Source organism: Alligator mississippiensis, chromosome 4 (assembly GCF_030867095.1).
Source record: "Alligator mississippiensis isolate rAllMis1 chromosome 4, rAllMis1, whole genome shotgun sequence".
NCBI lineage: Eukaryota > Metazoa > Chordata > Crocodylia > Alligatoridae > Alligator > Alligator mississippiensis.
Genome location: NC_081827.1, coordinates 209859783 through 209885545, shown reverse-complemented (window position 1 = coordinate 209885545; position 25763 = coordinate 209859783). Strand labels below are relative to the sequence as shown.

At 41.4% G+C, this 25763-nt stretch overlaps 1 protein-coding gene across 3 annotated transcripts in view; it reads right to left on the bottom strand.

Annotated features, from left to right (window-relative positions):
* Nucleotides 1–25763, bottom strand: part of ATF2 (activating transcription factor 2) — an 80613-nt gene that overhangs the window by 22393 nt on the left and 32457 nt on the right. For all 3 annotated transcript variants that reach the window (XM_059727259.1, XM_059727260.1, XM_059727261.1), the window contains 4 exons: nucleotides 18913–19091; nucleotides 18423–18537; nucleotides 17955–18041; nucleotides 4828–4977 (listed from right to left, as the gene is read on the bottom strand). In XM_059727259.1, the coding sequence (XP_059583242.1) occupies nucleotides 4828–4977; nucleotides 17955–18041; nucleotides 18423–18537; nucleotides 18913–19091 (531 nt within the window). The remainder of the gene's footprint in view (nucleotides 1–4827; nucleotides 4978–17954; nucleotides 18042–18422; nucleotides 18538–18912; nucleotides 19092–25763) is intronic.

Here is a 25763-nt window from a genome sequence, read left to right as displayed (position 1 = left end):
TACGCCCAGATGTTTGTCAAATGATCTCAACTAAGCACTGATATTTATTAAATCAAGGAACTATGCCAATCCAAAAACAGGATCAAATAGTTAGAAATTAAAATCTTCTTTTACATCATATGCCCCACTCCCCTCATGGGCAATATATAGTCCCCTAACAGAGGGACAGTTGCATTACAGTGACAATACCTTGGATTAAAGTCCTGTCATCTGATAAAAATGCTTCTTTAACCAATTCTTCTCATAATGGGATGTGGACGCTCAGTCTTCCCATTCAATAACATTTTTATTTTTATTAATTTGAAAATCAAGTCAAAGTCCAACAGCTCTGGGTATGACTTCTAGACTGACAAAAAGGGACTTGGAGAAGTTAAACTGAGAGTTAAGAATTTATCATTTGCAAATATTTCTCTATACTGACTACACATTGGGATCTTTTACATTTGTGTTTTCAGGACTGCCCACCTAGAAGAAAATATAGATCTGGCTTCTGAGAGTAACATCTGCACAAAATGTTGCATAAAGATTAATAACTTAAGTATAGGTGTAGGCACACATTAGTGTATATAGGGAACAGACACATGATGTATGTCACTGTACGTCACTCTACCCTAGGGTAAAGTTAGCTCATAGAAAGTCAAGAGTAACTATGCACCAGTGTATAGATCATATTTTTGCAGTTATAGTCAACTTTATCTCAAAGCATCCTTTGATAAATGCAGACAACCTACTTGTCCTGGCACCTTCCAGGTCAGTCAGCCCAGGGGTCAAAGGTAACTGAATATCATGTTAGCCATATCACTCCCTTGTGCGTGTTGGCTATAGAAACTATTACATGTTAACCATACTAGCAAAATGGGCTTCTAGGCTCAGGGGAACCACTGTCCTTTTTATCCTATGCAACATACTTTTGCTTAATAAAGCCACAAATTCAGCAAGAGTTTTCTAAGATAACTTCAAAATAAGTTTCTGTGCATCTTACAAAGGTACTAAATGTGGATTTAGCACTCTGTAAATCTTGGCCAAGATTCCTAAGTTTTAAATACCATCATATGTATTTTTTGGTACCTCAGAAAAATAAGAAAATGGGGTTCTACTATCCAAAGATCTCCTCAAATAAGGAATGTGAACATTTTGTTATACAGAACATATGAAAATATTTTCTTCCAGACAATTTCACCAGGCCTGACAGAACACAGGGACAACACAATTTCAACTTGTACAGAAAAGAGAAACTGCCTTTTCAAATGAATTCAGGCACACTTGGCCAATTTAAAAAAAAAGTTCTATTTTTACACCAAACAATTATAAGCATAAATTATACCATTTGAATCTTACTACTTGATTTCACTAGCAAATCAAGGTCTAAATGCTATCATTTGCAACTGCAATTAACTGAACTCACTGTTGATTGAAGACACAGAGATGGAAGGGAAGTTACATTTTGCATTTTACATTCTGACTTGTATTTATTCTCTTGTTCCAAAAAAGAACAGGTAAGGATATCCTGCATGAAAGAACGTGAAGTTTCCTCCATTTCCTGGCCAAGCAAATGGCCATTATAAAGCTAAGTACTCCTCATGGGCTTTAAACTGTAAGAGTTTTCAAAGCTAAGATGGCACACAACGAAGCTAAGCTCAAATATTTAGGACAATTTGTCAGCTGCCTTAAAAAAAAGCCTCCAAGAACACTGCAGGGGAAGACTGTTATTCTTAGGCCCTTTCTATATGTACAGGTAAAGGCACAATGGGATCGAATGTGTGATTCACACAACAGTTTCTCCTGCCATACCACACATGCGTGGCAGGAGGCGCAGTTGAGAGATTACGCATTAAAATCCATCACAACTTATTGCCAGTGCAGGGGGAGCCTGATCCTAGACTACTCCTGCACTGATAAGAAGCAGGTTCCATGGCTAGGAGCCCCATGCACCCCATTTCACAGGCTCCTGACTACACAGGTGGCCATGTAGATCTGAGGCTGGAGGATCCCTGCTGCAGTGATCCCCCTGCCCCAGAGGTGTGGGGACATTCTTGGGCTGGAGGATCACCACAGGGGTGATCCCCCTGTCCTGGGGTGTGTAGGAAGCACTCAGGGCTGGAGAACTGCAGCACAAGCAATCCCCATCCCACGGGTGCGAGGAAATCGCTGGGGCCAAAGAACTGCAGGGGGGAGATGGGGGTGGAAATCACCCCTGCAGTGACCCCCGGCCCCAGCTGTTTCCTGCAACCCAGAGACCTAGGGATTGCAGCTACCGCAGTCCTCAGGGTCCAGGGGTTTCATACTGCCACAACCTGTATGGTTCAGGGGTGCACTGATACATTGGTCCAATATCAGATTGGCATCGATATAAAGAAAATTGATTGTATTGGAAATTGGCCTGACGTGGCCAATAATTTGGCTGATAAATGCTCGTGCATGTACGCAGCCACAGTGCAGCATGTAGGCAGTGAGGAGCAGAGTCTGGCAGCTTGTAAGTCTGGTGTGGTGGAAGAGGAGGGGGGAAGGAAGGGGCGTGGGGGGGCATATCAAGGCCCCCGTGGTGAGGGAGGAGTGGAGCTGGGGCAAGTGCTGGTCAGCCAGGGAGCAGGACAGAACTGCAGCTTGTCCAGGCGCTGCTCATCTGGGAGCCGCTGGTCTGGCCCTTGCCTGCCTGTCTGGTGGCTCCTGCCGCTGCTCCTGCCGCTTGTCTGGGAAGGCATGGTGGGGAGGGAGGGGAGGCGTGTGCCTCCGGATCTGCGTGGGAGAGGCAGGTTGGCTGCAGCGGCAGGCTGGGGCTGGGGCTGTGCGGGGCTCTTCCCAGCACACTCCGCCTCACTGTGTGCAGATCCGGGGACGTGTGCCCCCTCCACCCCCCCAATGCCCTCCTGGATGAGCAGCGGGAGCCGCCAGATGAGCACCAGACCAACAGCTCCTGGATGAGCAGCGCACAGGGGCAGGAGCTACCACCCCCCCGTGCCCCAGGACAAACTGCGGCTCCGTCCCATGCTTGCCCCAGCCCCACTTCTTTCTCATCGCAGAGGCCTTCATCTGCACCCCCACGCTCCTCCACTCTCCCCTCCCCCTCCACCACACCAGACTTACCAGCTGCACACAGCTCTCCAAGCTGCTAGGCTGGTATAAATTGAATCAGTATTGGCTGATATGCCTTCTTAAAAATGAGCTATCGGTATTGGCCCCAAAAATCTCTATCAGTGCACTCCTAGTAAGTACACATTTTCGAGGTCCAACTTTATAGCTTGTTGGAGGTTTTTATTGTGTGATAATTACTATGCACATGTAGCTGGTCTCCAGGTAACTGCACAATTAACCAGCTAATTGCACAATACCCTTAACATGTAAAGGGGGCCTTAGTCCCCAACAATTGTTGCGTAAACCCTTCAAAGGAGGTGTTGCTCTGAGCTTTACTCTGAGTATCCTCAAGAAAACTACTACGTGACGTCACTGTTCAAAGGATATAAAATGTGAAGGCTTCAGTCTGGTACTACAGAGCCAAAGTTTTATTTTCAGGCTACAACAGAGTCATTCTAGACCTGTCTTCTTTGAAGTTCTAACTCTGTAAGCTAGAGTTTGTAAACTCCTGAGTAATATTTTAGGAAAGTTGTTTCACACTAGGTTTTCCATTAACAGAAATCCACACCTGGAGAAACAAACAGGAGGGATATACAAATAATGTAATTTTAAGGACAGTGGGGCTACAGGAAGAAAGAATTCCTACATAGCCACAGGAGTGAACTGCTCACAAGCAAAGTCTCCAATTTATTATTTTTTTTAGTATACCCTGACTCACAAAGAAGGTCATCATCTGAAATATACACAAGTAAAAAGAAAAAAAAGATACATCCTGCAGGTTGCTTCCTGCACCCTCAGGAAGGTGGAGCATGGATGTTTGTATGGTCTTAAGTTACCCAGACTGATTTTTCTACAAAAGGATTTTCCAGACTAGAAAAGCAAGTCAATAGTTCAATCACTAAGGGTGCCAAATCACTCCCAATTTCTTGTTTCCCTTTCCTACTTTGCCTCAATGCTCTTATCCATTTGTAATCTATTCCCATCCAACATCCAGAAAACAAAAAATAGCACCCACAAGCTCACAACCTTTGTTGCACCCAGGGGATCCAGTTCACAATTATGCAGTTAAGGGTCTTAGTCTTATGAAAGTAAAAAATGAAGCAAATTTAGGCAGAAACCCAATACGCTTGAAAAAATTTTGAACAGTGTTTGTTATCTGAAATATTTGTCTAATGTAATACCAATATAAATTAAGAATTTTCTGACATTTTCCAGACGTATATTCACTTGCTGTACAATTTTTACCATATACCACAGATTCCACATCACTGTGTCACAGAAATGAGAAGGAACTGGTTTAGAATTTAGGTTCAGTTCATTATAGTACAGATGACACCATCTTTCCTCAGTATGTTTGTAACATATACTATGATTTTTGACTATGTCTAGCATTAGGAGCACTTTATTGGTAAAGGAATCCTGCTACAGCATACTGGCAAAATACTTCCAGTACAGATAAAGCTACACTGACAAACCTAGACTTTGTATCCATATAGTAAGCCCACCTGTCTTGATCTATGCCAGTGAAAAGTAATTAGATGTCTAATTATATTGATGCTATGGGTTTCTACTAGCACAGCTGCACTGCTTAGGGCCAATAGCTAGTCACACCTCTGGCTGACACACCTATGCTAACAAAAAAACTGTATAATATAAATGCTGAGTGTATGGTAAACAGAAAATATGGAAAGAGGATTACAGGGTTTGTATAACAGTAAATGGAGTCAGAAGTACACCTTGACTTTGCTGTCATACCGGTGTTTCAGTGGTTGATGTAGCAGGCTGTTGTAATGACTGTGGTCGGGCTTCCTCTGACTGAGTCCTAATCAATCCACTAGCATGTCCCTTGGCAGTATCTCCATTTGTTACCTGAGGATGCTGCTGGGTCAAAGCAGCTTTCAGTCTCTGAAAGGAAAGAAAATATTTGTGCACATTTTTCATACTGGAACAGACTATGTGATGTTAAGTTCAATTAAATAAAAGTTATTAATTATTTACATTATGGTCATACTAGCAGCTCGCTTGAAAATATGAGTTTACATGCTAAGATAATAAACAAACACATAACTTAGAAAACAAAAAACCTTTTCCTGAAGTATTAACAATCTAACTGGCCCACCACCTCATTCCATATGCAAAGCATAGCTTGGAAGAAACCAGAGATAACTGTGGTGAAAGTGAACAAACAGTGGTTTTGGTGAGCATCACTGGTGGAGTGGAGTACACAGGGTGCAGAATGATAAAAAGGCAACAATAAAATCAAAAAGAACGTTTCTTTCAGATGAAATTAGGGGAATAAAAACAATGCTGGTGGGTTTACATTTGGTTTTTAAGTAGATTCTTTGCTCCAAGATTATCTTCAGTATGCATAAAAGAATTACAATTTACACAGATGTGAGAATATTCATATAGTAGTGGAAAAGGTAAAGATACTATGCAAGTTCTTAATATAATACAATGTAATATCACGGTTTGCAAAAGGTTTTACATTAGTTGTTCATTAAGCATCTACAAAAGAGTAACTTAACATTTTAGCTGATAAACCATGTGCTACATTTTACAACTGATCTGACTGTTCTGGCTTATCTGAAAATGATGTTTACTGTCCTTTGAAAAGGAAAGCAATTCTTTCACCATAAATGTTTTACTGTCAATTGGAATTACAGCAGATTTTTAAGCTGGTAACATATTCTCTTTACAAGCTTTTATACTTGCACTACATAGAGAGACTTAACTTATTCTCATGGCCATTCATGGATTTGTGTGTGTTTTCAAATCTATTTTCTCTTACTAGAATATTTTATTCAGTGTCCTCACAAGTTAAATGGTATCAACACAGATTTCCAAAGGTTAGTTCTGTACTTAGAACCATCAACTGCTACTAAAAAATGGATGAGTATATTTTTAGTAATGACTAAGTAATCTATTATTTGATAATTTAAAATATACAAAACTGGGGAGAACCCTCAAATAATCTCTACTATACCTTATAGCTACTTTCCACAAAACAAAAAACCCAATATTTATTACCCTAAATAAATATTATACATATATAACATATATTAAATTACCCTAAACAAATAAATATTTCTAACTGTAAATAAATCCTTTGAGTGCTTCATGGTTTAAAATTTACATTCAGCTTTGCTGTGTAACACAAAAGTATGCAAAAAAGGAAAATTGCAGGCATGTTTTCTCAAGCTGTACAGTAAAGAAGGAGTATGCTATTCCCTGCTACTCGCTATTCATCCTCCTCAGTTGTAAGGCGATGACTGCAAAAAGACTTCCCTTCTTGGGAAGCCAAAGGGAATTGTGGGAAGAGATGAAAATTCTTGGGGTACCTGCAAATCTTACAAGGGGCTAAACTGAAATAACATAAATATTAATCGTCCTAGATCATCTGGAACCAAAAGGAATATGTTAAGAAAAAAGGAGTAACCAGTGATGATGCTTAGTTGTAACATTGCCAACATTTTGCATATAAGCTCCTAGAGCATCTAACTTGGGGGAGAAGAAGCAGGGCATGATGGAATTTTCCAAGTTTATCATACCTAAAGCAATGTTTTTGGACAGTTTCAACCAAGAGTGCTCAACTAAGTTTCAGGATTTACCCCAAGAGGATGAAATTAGGTAGGTTTTTTTCTGTGTTAAATGTCTGTCTTCTATCACTTATTTGAAGAGCTGTAAAGCCTTCATGTTTGAAGTCTGGAAAGAGGAATAGTACTGATACAAGGGTTTGAAGGCTGGCAAGAGGGACAGTACATATTTGCTATCCCCATGAAAACACAGTCAGGTCTGTCCATGATCAGTTTGTTGCTGGCTTGTTTCTATAAAGTTTCTAAATATTCATTTGAATATTCATCTCATCACAGAATTCCCTAGGTACCAACTGAAATAAGCATGCTTTCAGTCCTTGATAAGCCATCTACTCAGTAGGCACATGACTAGATCTTCCACAGAACAGCCACCCTTTCTTTCTGACCTATAAAAAGATGGTCTGGGTTGACAATTAAGATCTATTAAGATCTAGCATCAACTCTGCTGGTTTTTTTGTGAACTCGGCAGCTCTAATTTTTTTAAAAGCCCTCAAATCCAAGTTCACATCTGTCAAGGCAAAGGAATCTAGTATATAACAAATCACATTAGCTGCCTTTCACAATGAATATAAAATTTATGTTGCGAGTTGTGGTCTCTAACCACTAGGCTTCTCTCCCCTTTAGAGTGACAAATAGAAATTATGATTTGATTCCCACCATTTGTCCACAGTCTTGCAAACAGGCATTCAAGCATTGACAAGCTGTCTGCTACTTCTAGTGACTGGTTCATTTAGAGAACAACAGTCTACACTACTGTTACTAGTTACTATTTTAGGTAAAGGCAATTTGAAAATACATGACAGGCACGTAGGGCACTGTATGGGCATTCTTATTTTTAAAAACTTCATATAAATCTTAACTAAACAGTTGATAGAAGTCTGTACTACGTTTATAAAAATCAGAGTTCAAGCTGATAATCCATGAAGGAATCAATTTGTCCACAAGACAGAACTTATTTTTCAAGTTGATTTTTGAAGAAACTAGGAAATCCCTCACAAAAATATTAAATAAATGTTAAGGTTGTCAAGTCAATCATTCTAAAAATTATGGAACCCAGGAATTAAGATTTTCCACACAAATTTAATACAACCCCCTTAAGCATAGATCTATCTGACAACTTTTAATGACATAATCATTATTATTTTTGACCTCTGCTACATTCAGGTCTTAGGATGAACAGTGAAAGGGGAAGGAGGTTACAAAGCACAAATAAGATATTCTCTTGTACTTAGTGCATTACATTAAGACTTAGGTGAGCAGGCATTAGCCTCTGGCTCTACTAAAAATTCAAAGAGTTTCATAATGCAAGACTAAATTAATGGTACATGGACAATACTGATTATGATATTCTCTAATTTTTGAGAGGCTGACTGCAACATTAGCATTCCTTTAACTGTTTTTGTATACAGAAGTAAGTACCAATTAGGCCCTGCCTCCTTTTTATGGTATTAATACTACACATTTTCCTGACAGGAACACAGTGGGTGCTGCTAAAACAGTTATCTTGATAGAGAAAGATTTATGACCAAACCAGCAGCCCTCCCCTAAGCTAAGGAACTCAGCCTGAGTGAACATCAATGCCACAAGAAAACTGGAGGAAATCGGGAGGGAACCAGAAACTCACACAATTTTGTGGGTCTCAGTGTATAACCACTATTTCTGTTGTATTATATAACATTCTACAAATCCTAAAATTATTTATAAAAACTATTCTTTTACTATTATGAAGACACAGGTTATATTACACAAAAGATTGCCTGTGCCTTGTTAATACAACCTTGAAAAAAAAAAAAAGACTCCACTTCTCAAACTTGAAGCCTTAATAATTCCAGTCAAACAGGGGGAGCGTCAAAGGTAAGCGGGCCCTTTTCTCACTCAGCTCACATTAAACACTGTTGTGTAATGAATACGGAATACAGAAGAATATTTTTCTCTCTCTTTGAAAACAAAGCTACTACTATTTAAATATAGCAACACTTCCAAAACTGACAGGGAGATGTACTGAATAATCAACTAAATCTTCTATTTCCAGAGCTTGATACACATTTTGTAATATGACAAATATGAGATCATTTTCTCTTCACAAATCATTTGAAAAACCTGATTTTTCTCAAATACATTTGACAATTTTAATCATCATCTGAGAATTTCAACAAATTAGTCTTGGATTATGGCTTGCTGATAGATTTGGAAGCTAAACTAGTGATTTCTTAGAAGCATATGTGATGTTTCTATTCTGACTTCAATAAATGTTTCTGAGACACATATTTACCAATTCAAAGTCAGAATCTGTTTTATGCAAATAAGAGCACTGAACTATTTTGTTATTCAATTATTTGGCTTATATGGTATTTGAGTGATAGGTAATGGCCTGTGAAACAGAAGAGACCAGACCATCCTATATGATATAGTTGTCTATTCTAGACTTAATTTATATGAAATCTTTGACCTTGGCAAAACAAAAAATCTTTTACCTTTGTTCAACACTTGTATTTTTTTACCTACAAATTCCTATGATTCTATAGAATTAAATATAAAAATTTCCCTCCTCTTAACACAATGTTGAAATTTCAGTTAAAAATCAAACAGAAAATCCAAAAATTAAAGTTCTGATGTTAACTTGGCCAAAGTAAATACTCTTCTTTTATACTACAATACATTCATTTTAAAAAGTCACATAATATTACTGCCTGTACTGCACAATGAATACCAACAAGTACAAAGGACTTTCAAATACTGTTTACGACCCACAAGCTCTGTTAATGTAATGAGTGCATAGAATGTATAAAATACATAGAAAGCTAATAGTTACATGTTTTAAAAATACTATTTTGGCATGCAATTGTAAATAAAAGCCATTTGAAAACTAGTTGTACAACTGAAACAAAATGGAGGTTATCACAAAGATAGGAATACAAAATGATTCTCTGCTTTAAAGAAACACTGCAGAGACTGAGAAAAATGTAAAGGAAACAAATTTACTAGAGGTGAGTTATCAAAAATAGCAGAAACAATGGGAAAATTGAATAAAGAAATAGTACTGGATAATTTAGAAAAATAGAGCTAAACAAGGAGAGCCTTGTATTTTACAATACCATTTCAAATGATACCGAGTGATTACTCCAATACTTGGTATGCGATAGACATACTTCTACTAAATAATATGGTAGTCATCCAAAAAATAAGAATTTCAGTTCTTAAAAATCTGATACTTTAACATGTACAAAAGATCTGAACTATTTGAATGTAAGCATTAGAATTATTATTATATCTTAATTGGTAACTCTGCTTAATTACCATCTTCACATTAACTCAGATTAAGTTATTGTTGGTAAATTGAAATTTGACATAAAAATATTAATATATGTCTCTGTATAAAGTTTTATTGTGCATGTGAATCCTTGAAAACAAATCCTTATCAAATCTGTCAAAATTTGGTAGGAGTAGATCACTCCATCAACAGCTCACAGAAACAAGATAATATCCTCTAGAAACAATTTATGAAAAAGTCGGATCCATATTTCATATCTGCCACAAAAGCTCATCAGAGTAATAACCCTCCTTCTCCTGGGTGTTATCCTACCATCTGCTGCTCTATTACTTATCTTTATTTTGCAACTAATTAACAGCATAATCTTCTAAATTCAGCAAGTTAATTATCATTATTGTGGTCTTTGCAGCATCATCAGTCCTCATGAAGTCTTGTCTCTCCACCCCCAGAGAATGTGTGAAAATGAAGTAGGCTGGGAGAGGGTCTGTTTCTTCAGAGTAGGCTCATTAGGTGTTTGCTGATTAGCTCGGCATGCAGAGAGGCAGGTCAGAAGAATTCTGCTGAACACAAGGTCCCATGCCGGGCTCAACCAAGTTAATGTAGGTTTCTGAACATTTGCCAAACTGCCCTCTGTCAGCTCTCAGTAGAAACCCCCTGCAGAAAACCTACTGGCTACCCACTGTGTTCAAGATATTTCTCAGTTTGTCACAAAAGGCTTTATATGGAAGGTTCTGCAGAGTAAAACTTAAGTTTAACAATATATTTTTAATTTCTTAGAAAACTTGTGTAATTCACTTGAAATGTTTTCTCTAATGTTTTTTGTTTGTATCCTCAAACTGCATGTTAATGAATACTATGCTATATAACCAGAAGTAATCTATCACCTTTTTGTGTGTTAAAGTCATTTCTATAGTAACTTAGCCCTCCTGTATATTAACGTTGAATACTTTTCTTTTTACAGAACTTACTGTAAAGTGCATATTCTAGTAACATCAAAATACATTGTGAATGTGGTTTTAGTGAAGTGTATAGAAAATTTTTAAGAATCTGGTATAACAATGGACATTAAACCATTGTGTATAAATGTACAAATTAACTATGAAACATCTTTCATACTTGATCTGAAGAGCTGATTTTCACATAAGACTCATTGAATTAACACTCTTTTAAAATACCATCTTGAGTGTAAAAAACGTAATCTTTAAGAAAGATTTTTAGAAGAATAAATATTTTGAGAAACAGGTCTCTAGCAATATTTTTCACCCCATTACAATGGAAGGGAAGACATCCAAACATACATAAGCACAGAGCCTCATACAAACTAAACCTTTGTGTACAATGACATCCAAATAAAAAAACCTAATTTTTTAAAGTAAAATAAATTTCATATTGCATTAAGAAATGTAAACACGTCATATTGCCTAATTACATATTGCATGCATCAGCACTGAAGCATGTATAACATAGTACACTATATATATATATATATATAAAACACACACACACACAGTTATATTTCACTGATTCTCCCACCGAGACATAACTAACCAGATTCTGATTTTCTTTCCCCACCTTATCTTTATTCTCTTTTCCATTTATCTTATTTTCCTTCTCTATATTTTTTCCTGATTTTATTTTCCATTCTTGGTTTCTACTACCAGTCTCCACTTCCTCCAATTTCTGCATGTTTGCGCTTTCTTCTCACCCAATGCACTCAGGCTCACACCACTGCCACCCTACAGGGTGTTGATAGCAATTAACATGGCAAGCAGAGGTAATGCATATTAGACCAGTGGAACAAAGAAACAGAATGAACTTGGGGTCCATCAGTGACAGCCCAGCAGTTCTCTTCACATGAAATGCCAACACTAGTCACCCAAAAGGAGTCTGGCACTCCAAATTGGGAATTTAATCAAAATGACAGATAAGCCAAAATTAAAAAAAAATACAATTACTTAAATTATATATTCAAAATGTCAATATGCCATTGTGTTTGCACATTTGTTTTGGCAGATTAATACCCGTACAAAATTTAACTGAACTGGAAGAAACAGTGAAATTAAAATACTTTGGTATGTTAGCACCAGCAGACTCACTGATACATCTTCAAAGACCCCATACGTGCTTTCAAGTCAAATCCAAGGAAGGCTGTAACTATGTAAACATTTACAGATGTGCAATCTTGACACTACAGCAAAGCTCAAACACACGTGTGGCAGTGGAACACAGCCCAACCAATCGAATGACAGGTAAAGCTGAACATTACATTGGATAACTCCAGGCTTGTAACACTTCAAAATGTCACCAGAGAGCAGCTTTAGAAACTCAAGTAAGACTTTAGAAGATGCTCATAATTAGAATTCAAATAATGGGCAGAATGACCCTCTTTAGATTAACACATAAGCGCAGGCTACATTCAGCCTGAGAGACACATTAGCTAGTCTCTCTCCAAGGATGGTAGGTTTTTGCCTTCTTGGAAAACCAATATGAACAATTAATCCTAACATACGTAAGCAAGTAACACCCAAAACCAACAAGCATCTTTTCTGACTACTTATTTGTAACAAACACATTTTTAAACAAAATCTCTATTTTAGTAAAGCTTGCTTCTGCTAACATACGATACAGATGCAAAGAAACTGATGGTTTTTGTGTGTTCAAATTTGACTATATGTAAGTAGTAAGGAAGCAGTAGGTATTTATCAAAATATGCAGTGCAAGCGTGGTATTTAGATAAGGAACTAAAAGGCAAGCATGAAATTAAATATTTACCAATGGCACATAAAAATAATTATATTCCAAATGTAAGTACTTTTAGACTGTAATAAGAAAACATCTCCTTTATGAAAATCATGAAACACAGACCTCTTTCTCCACCCCACTGAAAGGAGGAAGGGAGGCGTGGTGTAACAACTTTCTGCAAGCGGAACAGAGGCAAACACTGAGGTGAGTCGGGAATCAGAGTAAAGGATGGCCTACCTTCAAAACCATCACTCATAATGAAACATCATTTAAGAAATTATTTAACTAAATGATCTACATAAAGATGAACAGGAATGCCCAAGTGAATGGAAGTAACTGGCTATATATGCTCTCAAGCTAAGAAAAACATTTAGCTTGAGCCAATTAGTATTGAATAATGCCTTTAGAATCTGACTTCTGCATTCTATGAATGGGTAACAGAGTACAAATGGAATTTTCCAAAGCATGCAAAGGACTTAGCTATCCAGTATACACTTTAAGTTGACTAACTTCTTTGTTTTAACCACAAATTTATCCTTCCACTTAAAGAACAACAAATAAAACAAAGGAAAGCTGTACCTGATGGACACCATTTCTGTTTGTATTTATAATGTTGCCTGGACTATTAGAAATGGCAGGAGACTTTTCTCTAGTTGGAATGATATTGATAGTTTTGCCACTAAGTAAAAAAAATGTGTCATCCTTGTAGACACTTATAACATGGTGACATGATAGAAACATGGGTATGATTAGGATCTTTCTTAGTTTGGACAATGTCTCACATGTCTTACCAAAAAAGGAGATTAAGGCCCTCAAACAATACCTCAGTTATCTTATACAGGATTTCTACAAAAGTTGGAATCTATCAAATAAGTGTGTTTTAAAACTTTATTGTTTTATAGTTAACACACATCGAGAGTTGCAAGGCAATATATTAAGATTTGAAATTTCAGTCTTTGGATTATAGCAAACAAAGTTTTAATCACAGATAAAATGACACAGGTCTTCAGATACTTAGTACAGTTAAAACTGTGTTAACCAGCACTTTATTAGCCGGAAAATTCTATTAACTGGCATCCGAGCAACGTGGCAAAAGCGAAACTGGAAGTACCACTTCCAGGGGACTTCCGGTTTCGCTGCCGCGAGCTGAGTTTTTCTTCGCCACTTTTTCTGCCCACAGCCCAGGGCAAAGCAGACTGCGTGGGAAACAGCAGCCTGTGCGGGGCCCCGCTCCCTGTCCCCTGCCACACTGACACCGGGGAGTGCACCAGACAGTACATATTTGATTAACCAGAATATTTGATTAACCGGCATCCCCCATTTTATCTCTGTAAAAGATTAACAGAGCTTTTACTGTAAATGTAAAGCCATTCCAATTTCACAGCTTGTTTGTTATACATACAGTAAATAGTTTCAATCTGGCAACCAGTTGACTTAACAACTATGTGTTTACATTATAGTTCCTTAGTGTAATATGAGAAAAACTCATAACAAATAATGCACATTTAAACTGTCTCTTAAAGAAAAAACCCAAAAAACTCTGCAGTCTTGTTTTTAATATATCACTATAGTTAAAAACTACATAAAACGCATAAGACTCATAAATAGTGTATAGCTAGAAATAAATAGTATCGATTCATTTTGCTTATTAAATTTAATTTGACAACAGGAGTGTACTTTTAAAAAAATATTTTATTCAATTTTATCAAGGATATATTAATAGGATCACAAATAATTAAATGTATTCTTTGATAAAAAGTATGCATCTAAGCCTACATTTGGTTTAACAGAAAACACCAAAAATGGCAGAAATAATTCACTGTATCCTGTCTGAAAACTTTTAATGTTAAATGTAACCTGCATACTAGAACATGCAAGAAACAAACAAGAAAGGGTTTGGTGTTGTGAATAAAGATTTATAGGTTTTGAAAATCAAATACGACTTAACAAAAATGGTAAGCCATGGTTTCTAGCCACAATGCCTTGACATATTCTTAGCTGTTAGTTTGCCTAAAATAATCTTTTTGTTGGAAACATTTCTCTATAATCATTAAGTTTCTCATTAAGGTCCTTTAAACTTAAGGTCTTAAGTTTAAGAGTAATAAGAAATTAAATTTTTTATTTTTGTGAATAAATACTCCCTATAAAGCAAATGGGCAAAAAACAGACACCATTCTGATATATTCTGCTCATTCTTCATTCAGGAGACAAGGAAGGAAAGAACAAATATAAGTATCCTTTTACCATCTCATTTAAAGTAGATGAGCGATCACTGAAGTGCACATATTAGCTAAATTCTAATGAGAAAACTAATGAGACTGTTAAATTTTAAGTCTAACAACCTCTGTTTTTCTTTATGCTATTTCTATGCCTTCTCTGAGTGATTGCATTTTCTTATGTGATGTCAAAAGCTTTTACCGTTCCTATGTTTCACATCTAAAACTTCATAAAAGCATAATACTGTGTGATTTATTTTTACACTTAACCAGCTAATTTCTTGTCTAACTAAACAAAAATTATTTGGTGCTCCTGTCTTGAAGTTGTAATAAATTATTTTAATTCTGTGGGACAGGACAATCTAAGGCAACAGAATTCTTATTCTTACTTATTTCCCATCTTTTATATTCATCTCTACTCAGACTCAAAATGAATGCATTCTTCCTGAGAGCAGTTACAATTATTTGTTTTCCAAAAATGAAGGACTCCTTTCCCCATTCCCTTAATATGGAGGTCAGCATCATAAGGCCCGTTGCATCTGTCCCATAGATATGGGGCTTTGATGACATTTGGTGGTAGGGGACTTCAGGTGTGGGCACTCTCGCCATGTTGCTGTGGGGAGAAGTGTCAGCTGCAGACAGAACCTAGCATGTGCTCACCCACTCACTTCTGACCTGAGGTGGATCATTCTGGCTTGGAGCTGGAAAAGGTTGCCTACAATTGTGTTAAAGTGTGAGAGAAGGGACAGAGAAGAAACAGCCTGTATCACCTCCTCTCCCCTCTTGCAGTACTCTGCACACTAAACCAAGCAGAGAAGTGAAGCTAGCCAGGATTGCAGTAGAAAATACTTCCACTATTATTACTCAGCATACTGAGGGTTGGGGTTCAGGCCAAAAAGGAAGTTCATAAACTGATATTTGTCCTGTCTGCTCCTGACCTAAAAGGATTTTACAGAATTAGTATCTCAGTGCTGTTTCTCTCTCACCCACCGATGACGGCTCCAAACAGTCTTGGAGTGACTCTTCAAGCTATCTATGGTCCAAATGGTGATTACCTACAAGGGTTTACATGCAGTAGGCCTGTGCAAAGCAGCAAGCATTTGCTTCAGATTTGGATTTGGCCAATTCGGAGGGACAGTGATTTGGTTTGGTAATTCAAATCACTGTCCCGATTCAATTTGGCCAATTTGGATTTGGAGATTCAGCCATAACCTGCAGGGGTGGGGGCCCCTGGTGAGGCCATAAAGCCTGCCAAGTTTCAAGGAGATAGGTGCAGGGGTTTGGAGGAAACTGTATGTCAAGCTGTGGACAAGCAAAACTCATGACATGGGTGACACTGTGCGTGTTAAAGTGCAGCAGGGTGAAAGCTGCAGACCTGCTAGCCCCTGCTGAGGCCACGAAGCCTGCCAGCTGTTAAAGAGATAGGTGCAGGGGGGTTCTGGGGCCCTGCACCTCTAGCTGCTGACAGGCGTATCTGCCAACTGCCCATCAAGAATGATGGCGGGGGAATGTGGGCAGGGATGAAGTCCTGTCCGTCCCCCCCCGGGTCCAGGCCTGCTCCCCCTTCCCTCTTGCTGCTTGGGGTCTGGGCCCACTCCCCCCCTCTCCGCCAGAGCAGCGGGGGAAAAGGAGGAGTGGGCCCATGCCTGATGCAGGGAAGGACCAGGCTCGAGGGTGGGGAGAAGCTGGGCCACCTGGGGAGCGGGCAGGGGGACAGGAGCTGCTCCGGGCTGACACAGGGGAGCAGGGGTGGGGGAAGAGTGGGCCCAAGCCCAACGGGGGAAGGAGGCTCGCTCCTCCCCTCCCCTTGCAGCTGCCGTGTTGGGCTGCACCAGGCCGGGTCGGGCCAGGCCTCCCCCCCCACTGCCATGGCAGGCCAACTTTTCCCCTGGCTTGGGCTCGCTCCCCCTTCCCCCAGGATCAGGCTCAGGCCCAGTCCTTCCCTGGCCCCACAGCATGCTTGCTCCTCCCCCACCCGCATTGGGCCCACTTGGGGATGGGAGGAGCGGGCTTGGGGCTGACGCGGGGGAAGGGGGTGAGAGAGGAGTGGGCGAGGGCCCAAGGGGGGGAGAAGGCCCTCTGCTTCCCACCCCTAGCTGCTGCTGTGGCCGCATTGGGCTGAGCCCACTGTTCATCCCCCCCGCTATGGCGGGTTGGCTTCTCCCCAGCTCGGGCCTGCCCCCCCCCCCCCGGTGTTGAGCCCAGACCCACTCCCCTCCCCCCCGCATTGGGGCCAAGCCCTCCGTGTTACCTGCAGGGAGCACCCCCCTTCCGTCCACTGTGTTGCCACTGCCTCCAGGGAATAGGGTGGGAGGGACCAGGGCAAGCTGTGCTGGCCTCGCCCCCCACTTCAGTCCCCTGTGTCCTCACCATCATGGCAGTGGGCTGCCTTCTGTTGGAACACTTCTTCACACTCTGATTGGCTGTTTGTCAGCCAAACAAAGAGCAAATAAAGTGTTACAGACAGACAGACAGACAGACTTAGGCTTTTATATTAGATATCCGATTTTCAAAATCTATAACAACTGTAAATCTTTTGCAGTCTTTTTCCTCAGAACCCTACATCTTTGGCAAAATACCTGTCTCTCTATTGTCTGCTTCTCTATTTCTGCTTCTCTAGTAGTAGAGATAAGGTTCACTGATAACAAGACAGTAAGTTTGTCTCTCCTCCTTCTTCCAAAGCCTCTTAACACAGTGTTCCCAGCCTTCAACATTGGGGGAAAGACTGAGTTAAAAATATGATCTGCCTCAAAGTATTTTACAATGTAGCTATCCAATTTTACACATTGTAACACTACTGAATTCAGGAACATATTTTTGTCCTGGTGTTAAGAATCATATTGACATTTCTGACAAACCCCCTGACCACCGCACGATAGCTCTCATTTTTCCATCATTACAATTACAGCAAAGAAGTTATATTCTGTAAGAACAAAATATACTGCAAATAGAAGTCACAATGCAACAAACATGTTTAACTGTCTACATATGCAGTAGGATTTAATTCCAAATAACAGGGTTATTCACTGTTTGGAAGATCAAAGAATCTCCACTTACCAATTTAGCCTCTGACTGCACTGGCTGGGGGGAGGAAGGCCCTGGGATTCCTGGGATACTAGGCACCATGGTGACGGGTCTAACAAGCTGACAAGGAAAGTTATAAAAAGTGAAAATGACAGAAACTGAGTATTACAGCATCACACATGGTGTATGATACTAGTGCTTACCAGAGACACAAGAAATTCTATAAAACTGTATTCTACCACTTAGATATTTAAATTGCACCAATCCCTTTCATAGCAATTTAAGTATTTCTAACTAGTCAAGGCCTATTTAGAACAGTAACTAAAATCTTTATCATTCTAAATTAGTAATAAACCAAAAAGTAGTATAATAATTACAAAAATCTCCATCATATAATCAAATGAAGTCAAAAAATCTTCCTGACATTTCTGTAATTATAGTAAAAGAAGAAACCTGTGTTTTCCAAAATAAGTAAGTAAAATGTGTCATGTGTAAGCTTACTGGAACTGCAGCAGGGACATGAACGTTAGAATTCGTGATTGAGGCAGGAATAGCAACAGGCATGGTTTGTCCATTAGGAAGATGTAACAACAGAGGAAAAGGCCCTGGTACTGGCCTAAGAAAAGAACAAGAGAAATACATATTTTAAAAGGATACAAATATATAGAAGTTGATGATTATCTCATCTCTTAATACAAAACTTGATATATTATTAATTTTGCTTTAATCCTGTCCAAACGTAACATTTCTTAAACTCCTGATTAGGTATCAGTAATAAACATGCAGAAATTTGTAGAAAGACAACAGTGCAAACTCACTTTGTTGTTTGAGAATGAGGGATGTAGGGAAAAATACTATGTAATTTCTAAATTTTAGGAAGATTTACTATACTTCAGAATTGTAGGAAAATTAATTAAAATGCAGGCTGTGAAGGAGAGAATATCTTTTTCAAAATCTCTAATAACTTGTTTTACAAAGATGTACAACTTACACTATTGGTCTGTTGGAGGATGGAGCCTGGGTAATGACAGTGCTAGAAGTTGGTGAAGGTATTGCCTGCTGAATAATAACACTTGAGTCAGAACTTGCAAGCAGTACATTAGGAACCTGTAATGAGGCTGGACGAACTATCGTTGAAGTAGGCTGCGCTGTCTGCTGCAGTGGCACTTCCTAGGCAAAAGAAAAAAATTACCATTGCAATTACAGATCATCAAGGCAGTCTGCATAGTGAATATAATTTAGAGAATTGTATAAGTACCTTTTCACATTATATGAGTTACAAAATGCTGAATTAGATGAATTATGGTATTTAAAAAAAATCTGTTAATCTCAAAAAACTAATCACAATTTTATGAAAACCTCTTGTTAATCCTACAGTAATACCACTACTACTACTACTAACTAAGGATCTACTCAATTCAAGATTCTGCGGATTTCAGGGAAACATGAAATATGCGGTTGCCCGCAAAATCAACTTACAAAAATAAAAACTCCCAGTGGCAGCCAGCAATCCTTGCTGTTGCTGTGGCCCAGCCTTGCAGGCTGTTTGAGGTTGTGGGGAGAAGGGGGCTGGCTGGCAGGACGGCACCAAGGGCAGTAGTTGCCTTGCCAAGGGCTGCTCCGCCTGGCTCAAGCTACACAGAAGATGGCAGCCACCCTCTCATCCCTCCTTCCCCCATAGGGACATAGACACCTACCTTAATGGATTGTTTTTATTAAGGTAAGGATAAATTAGAATTTCTAAACTTTTTCTACAGGTCTACATATAATTTACTTTGTTGTATATTGTGTATGAGTACATCCAGGAAATATACATGGAATTTGCTATTTATACCATAAACAATCTGTGAAAATTGTTTAGTTTCTCCATGATTTAAGTAGACCCCTAATAATAATGCTGTTCCAATCAGGTGTTGGGTATTATGACAACAAGCCCAGAAGACTGTCAATCAACATAATGTTACTGTTTGACTTGTTCTTGGTAAACAGATTCTTTCAGAATGCTCTTTATTAGTTTCATAATTCTCTTTGCTCCAACATGTTTACTTGATCACTAAAACAAAGGGCCATATTAACAAAAAAACCAAAAAAACTATTTATATCACTTACTTCTTTTAAAAAGTAATTTTCTTATTTAACATAGGTGAAAAACCTCTCATGAGATTCAGTGAGAAAAACCTATGTTTCTCATTTAACATAGAATGAAAAATCTCTCTTGAGATTCAATAGTTCTTCCATAGTTTTGAAAAATACTAGAATATACCCACACTAGTGGCTTGACAGAGGGAAAGATTTGAGAATAGAAGATAAACTTTTTGGTAATGAGCAAGAAGCGTTAGGGAACTGAGTTAGGGACCAGGTTAGGGAACTTCTGGAGGGGCAGGACATGTTCAACTCAGCAGGTCCAGCTGTTCTCCACCCCAGGGTTCTGAGGGAATTGGCAGAGGTTATCACAGGGCCCCTGGCACAGCTTTACAAGCACTCGTGGTGTCCTGGCCAGGTTCCAGAAGACTGGAAGGAGGTCAACGTGGTCCCCATTTTCAAAAAAGGAAGGAGGGAGGACATGGGTAACTATAGGCCCATTAGTCTTACTTCGATCCTGGGGAAGCTCTTTGAGAAAATTATCCAGGAGCACATCTGGGAAGGACCAGCAGGGAGGAGGATGCTTAGGGGCAACCAGTATGCATTCATCAGGGGCAGGTCCTGTCAGACCAACCTGATTGCCTTCTATGACCAGGTCACAACATCATTGGACGCAGGTGTCGCGGTGGATATTGTCTTTCTGGAATTCAGGAAGGCCTTTGGTACTGTATCCCACCCCATTCTTATTAAAAAGCTAGGTGACTGTGGCATTGATGCCTACACTGTCAGATGGATAGCAAATTGGCTGAGGGGCTGCACCCAGAGAGTGGCGGTAGACAGGTCATATTCGACCTGGAGGGATGTAGGCAGTGGAGTCCCCTAGGGCTTGGTCCTTGGGCCTGTACTGTTCAATTTCTTGATTAGCAATTTGGACGAGAGGGTGAAAAGCACCCTGTTCAAATTTGCTGATGACACCAAGATTTGGGGCGAGGTGGGCAAGCTAGAAGGGAGGGACAGGATACAACTGGACTTGGACAGGTTACACGGGTGGGCAAATGAGAATAGGATGGGATTCAACATGACAAGTGCACTTGGGCAGCAAGAACCAGCAGCATACCCACAGGCTGGGGAACTCCATTCTCGAAAGCACAGTGACAGAAAGAGATCTTGGAGTCATTATCGATTCCAAAGCTAACATGGGCCGCCAATGTGAGGACGCGGTCAGGAAGGATAACCACACCTTGTCATGCATCCATAGATGCATCACAAGCAGGGCCAAGGAGGTGATCCTCCCCCTCTATGCGACACTGATCAGGCCACAGTTGGAGTACTACATCCAGTTCTGGGTGCCGCACTTCAGGAGGGATATGGCCAGCATCAAGAGGGTCCAGAAGAGGGCCACACGCATGATCCGGGGGCAGCAGGGCAGACCCTACAAGGACCTGAACCTGTTCAGCCTTCACAAAAGAAGGCTGAGAGGGGGCCTGGTGGCTGTCTATAAACTTACCAGGGGGGACCAGCGGAGAATGGGAGAGACCCTGTTTCCCCGAGCACCTCCCAGAGTAGCAAGGAATAACGGCCATAAGTTGTTTGAGAGTAGGTTCAGGCTGGACATTAGAAGGCACTACTTCACAGTCAGGGCGGCTAGGATCTGGAACCAACCTCAAAGGGAAGTGATGCTGGCTCCTACCTTGGGGGTCTTTAAGAGGAGGCTTGATAACTGCCAAGCTGGGGTCATATGAGCCCAGTATTGTTTCCTGCGCAGGGCAGGGGTTTGGACTTGATGATCTACTTAGGTCCCTTCTGACCCTACATCTATAAATCTATGAATCTAAGTGAATAGAACTGACAAGGGTTATAACTGCCAATCTCAGGATTATGACAACCATTAAAAATATTTTAAATAAACCCATGCCCCCATAAGCACTTCTCAAGAGTTGTAAAAACAGTGTTTTCCTTAAACAACATGGGACCCTGTAAACTGTGCTATAACAGTTAAACAGCTCCACTAGTGAAGCAACATGGCAAACTGGAAGTGATATGGCAATGTTAATTTTTACAAAATATAAAAACCTTTAATTTTACTGAAATATCAAAAAGCACAATAAAATTGATACATATATTAAATGCATATTATATTTCCTGGATCAGGGGACCTGAATAGGGTGAGAGAGAGCAAACCAAGATGGATCTAGGATGAAAGCCCGCTAACTGGCTAGGGACAGGCATTCAAAGAGGTGGAGCCTGAACTGATCCAATCTTTGCACTTTAGTCTAACCTGGCTAGAATGAACCAATTTGCAAGTGAACAAACATTTCCTCTGGACTGAGAACATGCAGGCACATACCTGCAGCTGCTCAGGCCAGGAGCTGGGGGGGCACTAGAGTGTGTCCTCTGCTGCAGGTATGCTGGGGGGGGCATGGCCAGCCTCGGCAGTAGCTTGAAGTGAACTGGTTAGGGAGGGGGTTTAATCCCCTTCCCTGTCCCACCAGCACAGACCCGAGCCAGGATTTGCCTTGCACTGCTGCAGCAGTGGGGGCGCGGCCAGACGCTGACTGGCATACGTCCCTGAGGCAGAGGGGGCAGGAAGAGAGGTTATTCCCTGCTCTGCTCCCTCGGGACCACGGCCAGCGTCTGCCAGCCCCAATCACCACTGTTTGCTCCCTGCCTGGAGCAAGCAGCAGGATAAGACCCCTCCTGCCCCCTCCAGACACTGGAGGAAGAGGAGAATAACTTCTCTCCCTACCCTCTCACCTAAGAGGCCCTGCCAGCCAGCCTCTGGCTGTGCCCCTGCTCTGCCACTGGAGCAGCGAGGGGGCAGGACCCTTGATGGAGGCAGCACCCTCTGTCATGGTGTCCGGGGAGCACAAGTTTCTTTCTGGCAGGGGGGCCATGAGCTGGGGTTCAGAGCTACCACAGACTGTGTGGGGTGAGTGGTGGCACTGGGACTTGGAGCAGTGGCCATAGTCCCCCAAGCCCCTCCACCACCACTGACCCTGCACAGGTAGCAGCAGTTTTCCCCACCCTGCAGCTCGGCCCATCTGCAGAAAAGAGGCTCACACTCCAGGACACTGTGACAGGGGCTGCAGCCCCCATCATGGTCACTTGCCCCTCACTGCTCTAGCAGCAGGGCCGAGGAATGGCCAGATGCCAGCTGGCAGAGCCCCTCAGGCAAAAGGGCCAGGAGGGGGGGTTATTCCCCCCTCCCTCCAGTATATGGCGGAGAGGGCAGGAGGGGGCTTAGCCCTCCGCTTGCCCCGTGCAGGGAATGAGTGGTGGAGGCAGAAGTCCGGGCGGGCAGACCCCACTGAGCTCTCCCAGGGGCAGAGGGGTTAATAACCCCACTCCTGCCCCCCCAACTAAGAGGCCCTGCCAGCTGGCCTCTGGCCATGCCTCCGCCCCTGCCTCTGGAGCGGCAAAGGGGCAGGAACCGTGACAGAGGCAGCACCCTGTCATGGTGTCCTAGAGTGTGAGCCTCTTCCTGGTGGGTGGGCCGTACTGTGGGTCAGGGAAAGCTGCCTCAGACTGTGTGCTGCAAGTGGTGGTAGCGGTGCTGCAGGGGGATTTGGGGGGCGATGGCCCCCTCCAAGCCCCAGTGCTGCCACTTGTCCCACACAGTCCTCAGCAACTCTGACTCCCCACTTGTGGCCCCCCTGCCGGGAAGAGGCTCACACTCTCTGGACACAATGACAGGGGGTGCTGACCACATGAAGGGCCCTGCATCCTCGCCATTCCAGTGGCAGAGCCAGGGTACCAGCAGGGCCCCTTAAGCAAGGGGACAAGGCGGGGGGGTTATTCTCCCCTCCCTCTGGTGTCTGGCAGACAGGACAGGAGGGGGCTTATCCCATGACTCACCCTGTACAAAAAGCGGATGGTGGTAACAGCTGGGGAGGGCAGACCTCGGCTCCAGTTTCCCAGGGACAGAGGGGGTGAATAACTACCTCCCTGCCTCTGGGGGCCATGCTGGCCAGCATCTGGTCATATCCCTACCCCTGCAGCAGCGAGGGGGGTGGGAGGGGAGCACCAGGCAGATCCCAGCTTCAGTCCATGCCGGTAAGACAGAGAGGAAGGAATTAAACCCACTTTCTGGCCAGACTACTGCCGGGGCTGCCCCCCCCAACCCCCCGCTGGAGCAGCCAGCAGAGAAATGCAGGTCCATACTGGTGGGCCAGGGGAAGGAGGGGGACAATAAATCTCTTCCCTGCTCCGTTCTGGGGCCAGCATCTGGTCAGGCTCCCCACCCCCCATCCCTGCTCCAGCTAGGGAGCAGAGAGGCAGCGTCATCCCTGCTCCGCTGGAGCAGAAAGGGCAGTTCAGACGGCATGCCGGGATTCTGGGGGACTCTGGTTTAACTTAAACCAAGAAGGAGTCTGGGATAGAAGTTATATAGTTATGATAGAGTGGTTTGAGCCAGATCAGTTAAGTCTGATACAACATTCAACCAGGTTTATCTCAAGCTCGTTTCGGCTCTTTTGAAACTGGTTTATGTGCACTGAATTTATGTTCTGTTGCAGGTTTAAACCAGTTTCTGATCACTTATACCAGTTTATGTGTAACTTCTGTCCCTAGCTCCTGAGACTGAAATCACTTATGGGTTGAGAGGAGAGAGGATCACCACCAAAAACTCACAAAGCTTGAGATCAATTCCTAGTGTGAGATCCTAATTTGGCCTTGGAGGTACATGTAGCAACAACAGACAGGACACTTTAAGTTAAAGTTGCTACTTTTCCTTGTGGGCATAGGACTTCTTCTGCAATTACCTGTGTCTTTCTGTCTTTGTGAGACGCAATTACTGCAATGTGTTCTACACAGAATTTACATATTAAGTCTATGATAAAAATTCAGCTAGCAAAGACTTCATCTGTCTACTTACAAAATGGTGTACCCTGTAGGCTACACTGGCATACACTTATTTGAGTGAAAATGATATTGTTGAGATTGATCTATAAATTCCCACATAGTAAGAGACCTGACTATCATGAAGGCAAAATTACTATTTCTCCATTGTGTTTTTTTGAACTCAGAAGTGATTTTCCTACCAAATCTTAGCTGGCAACAAGTCTTTTTCAGTGAAAGGGCTGTGAACCCTCCTTCCTACCCAACTGCCCGAAAGCTGCATTTGTTGCTACAATTCTCATAGGTTTTCCCAGAATAATTTCCCCTGAGAAATTTTAATTTATGGTGGATGGGAATGTTTTTAGGATATTAAAATGGTGAATTCTATTTGAGTAGAATGGGGAATTTATTTAGAAAATGATCCAAGAAATATATATTTTTTAAATATTTGAATGTAGTATCTATAATTCCAGACAGCTATTCCTTAAATTTTAAAAACCCATAGAAAACCAAAATGAAATATGTTAGGTATCTAATGCTGAAAAAAAGGTTAGCTAAGCTAACTTTTTAGAAGCTCATCAAGGCCTTCTATGCAGTTAAACTCTAACTACTGCCTACTGGATCCAGATCTTTGAGAGTGAAGGCAAGCAGCTGCAAAAGTGTCTGAAGTGTCTGACTGGGGAAAATCAGGGAAGAACTGCACAGGAAGTAATCTGCTGTGAGGATTGCCTAAAGGTTAACTGTGGTTTGTTGTACAGAAGGGAAATATAAGTGCTTTGAACTGCTCATACGCCCTGCAGGAATGGAGCTCTGACCCCGTATAGCTTGTATGCACCAGGTGGCAGCAAATTCCTCCTTTAAGCATCCTTTGCCCAACATGACACCACAGCTTCAACCTATACTGCCCATCAGCCCCTGAGACAT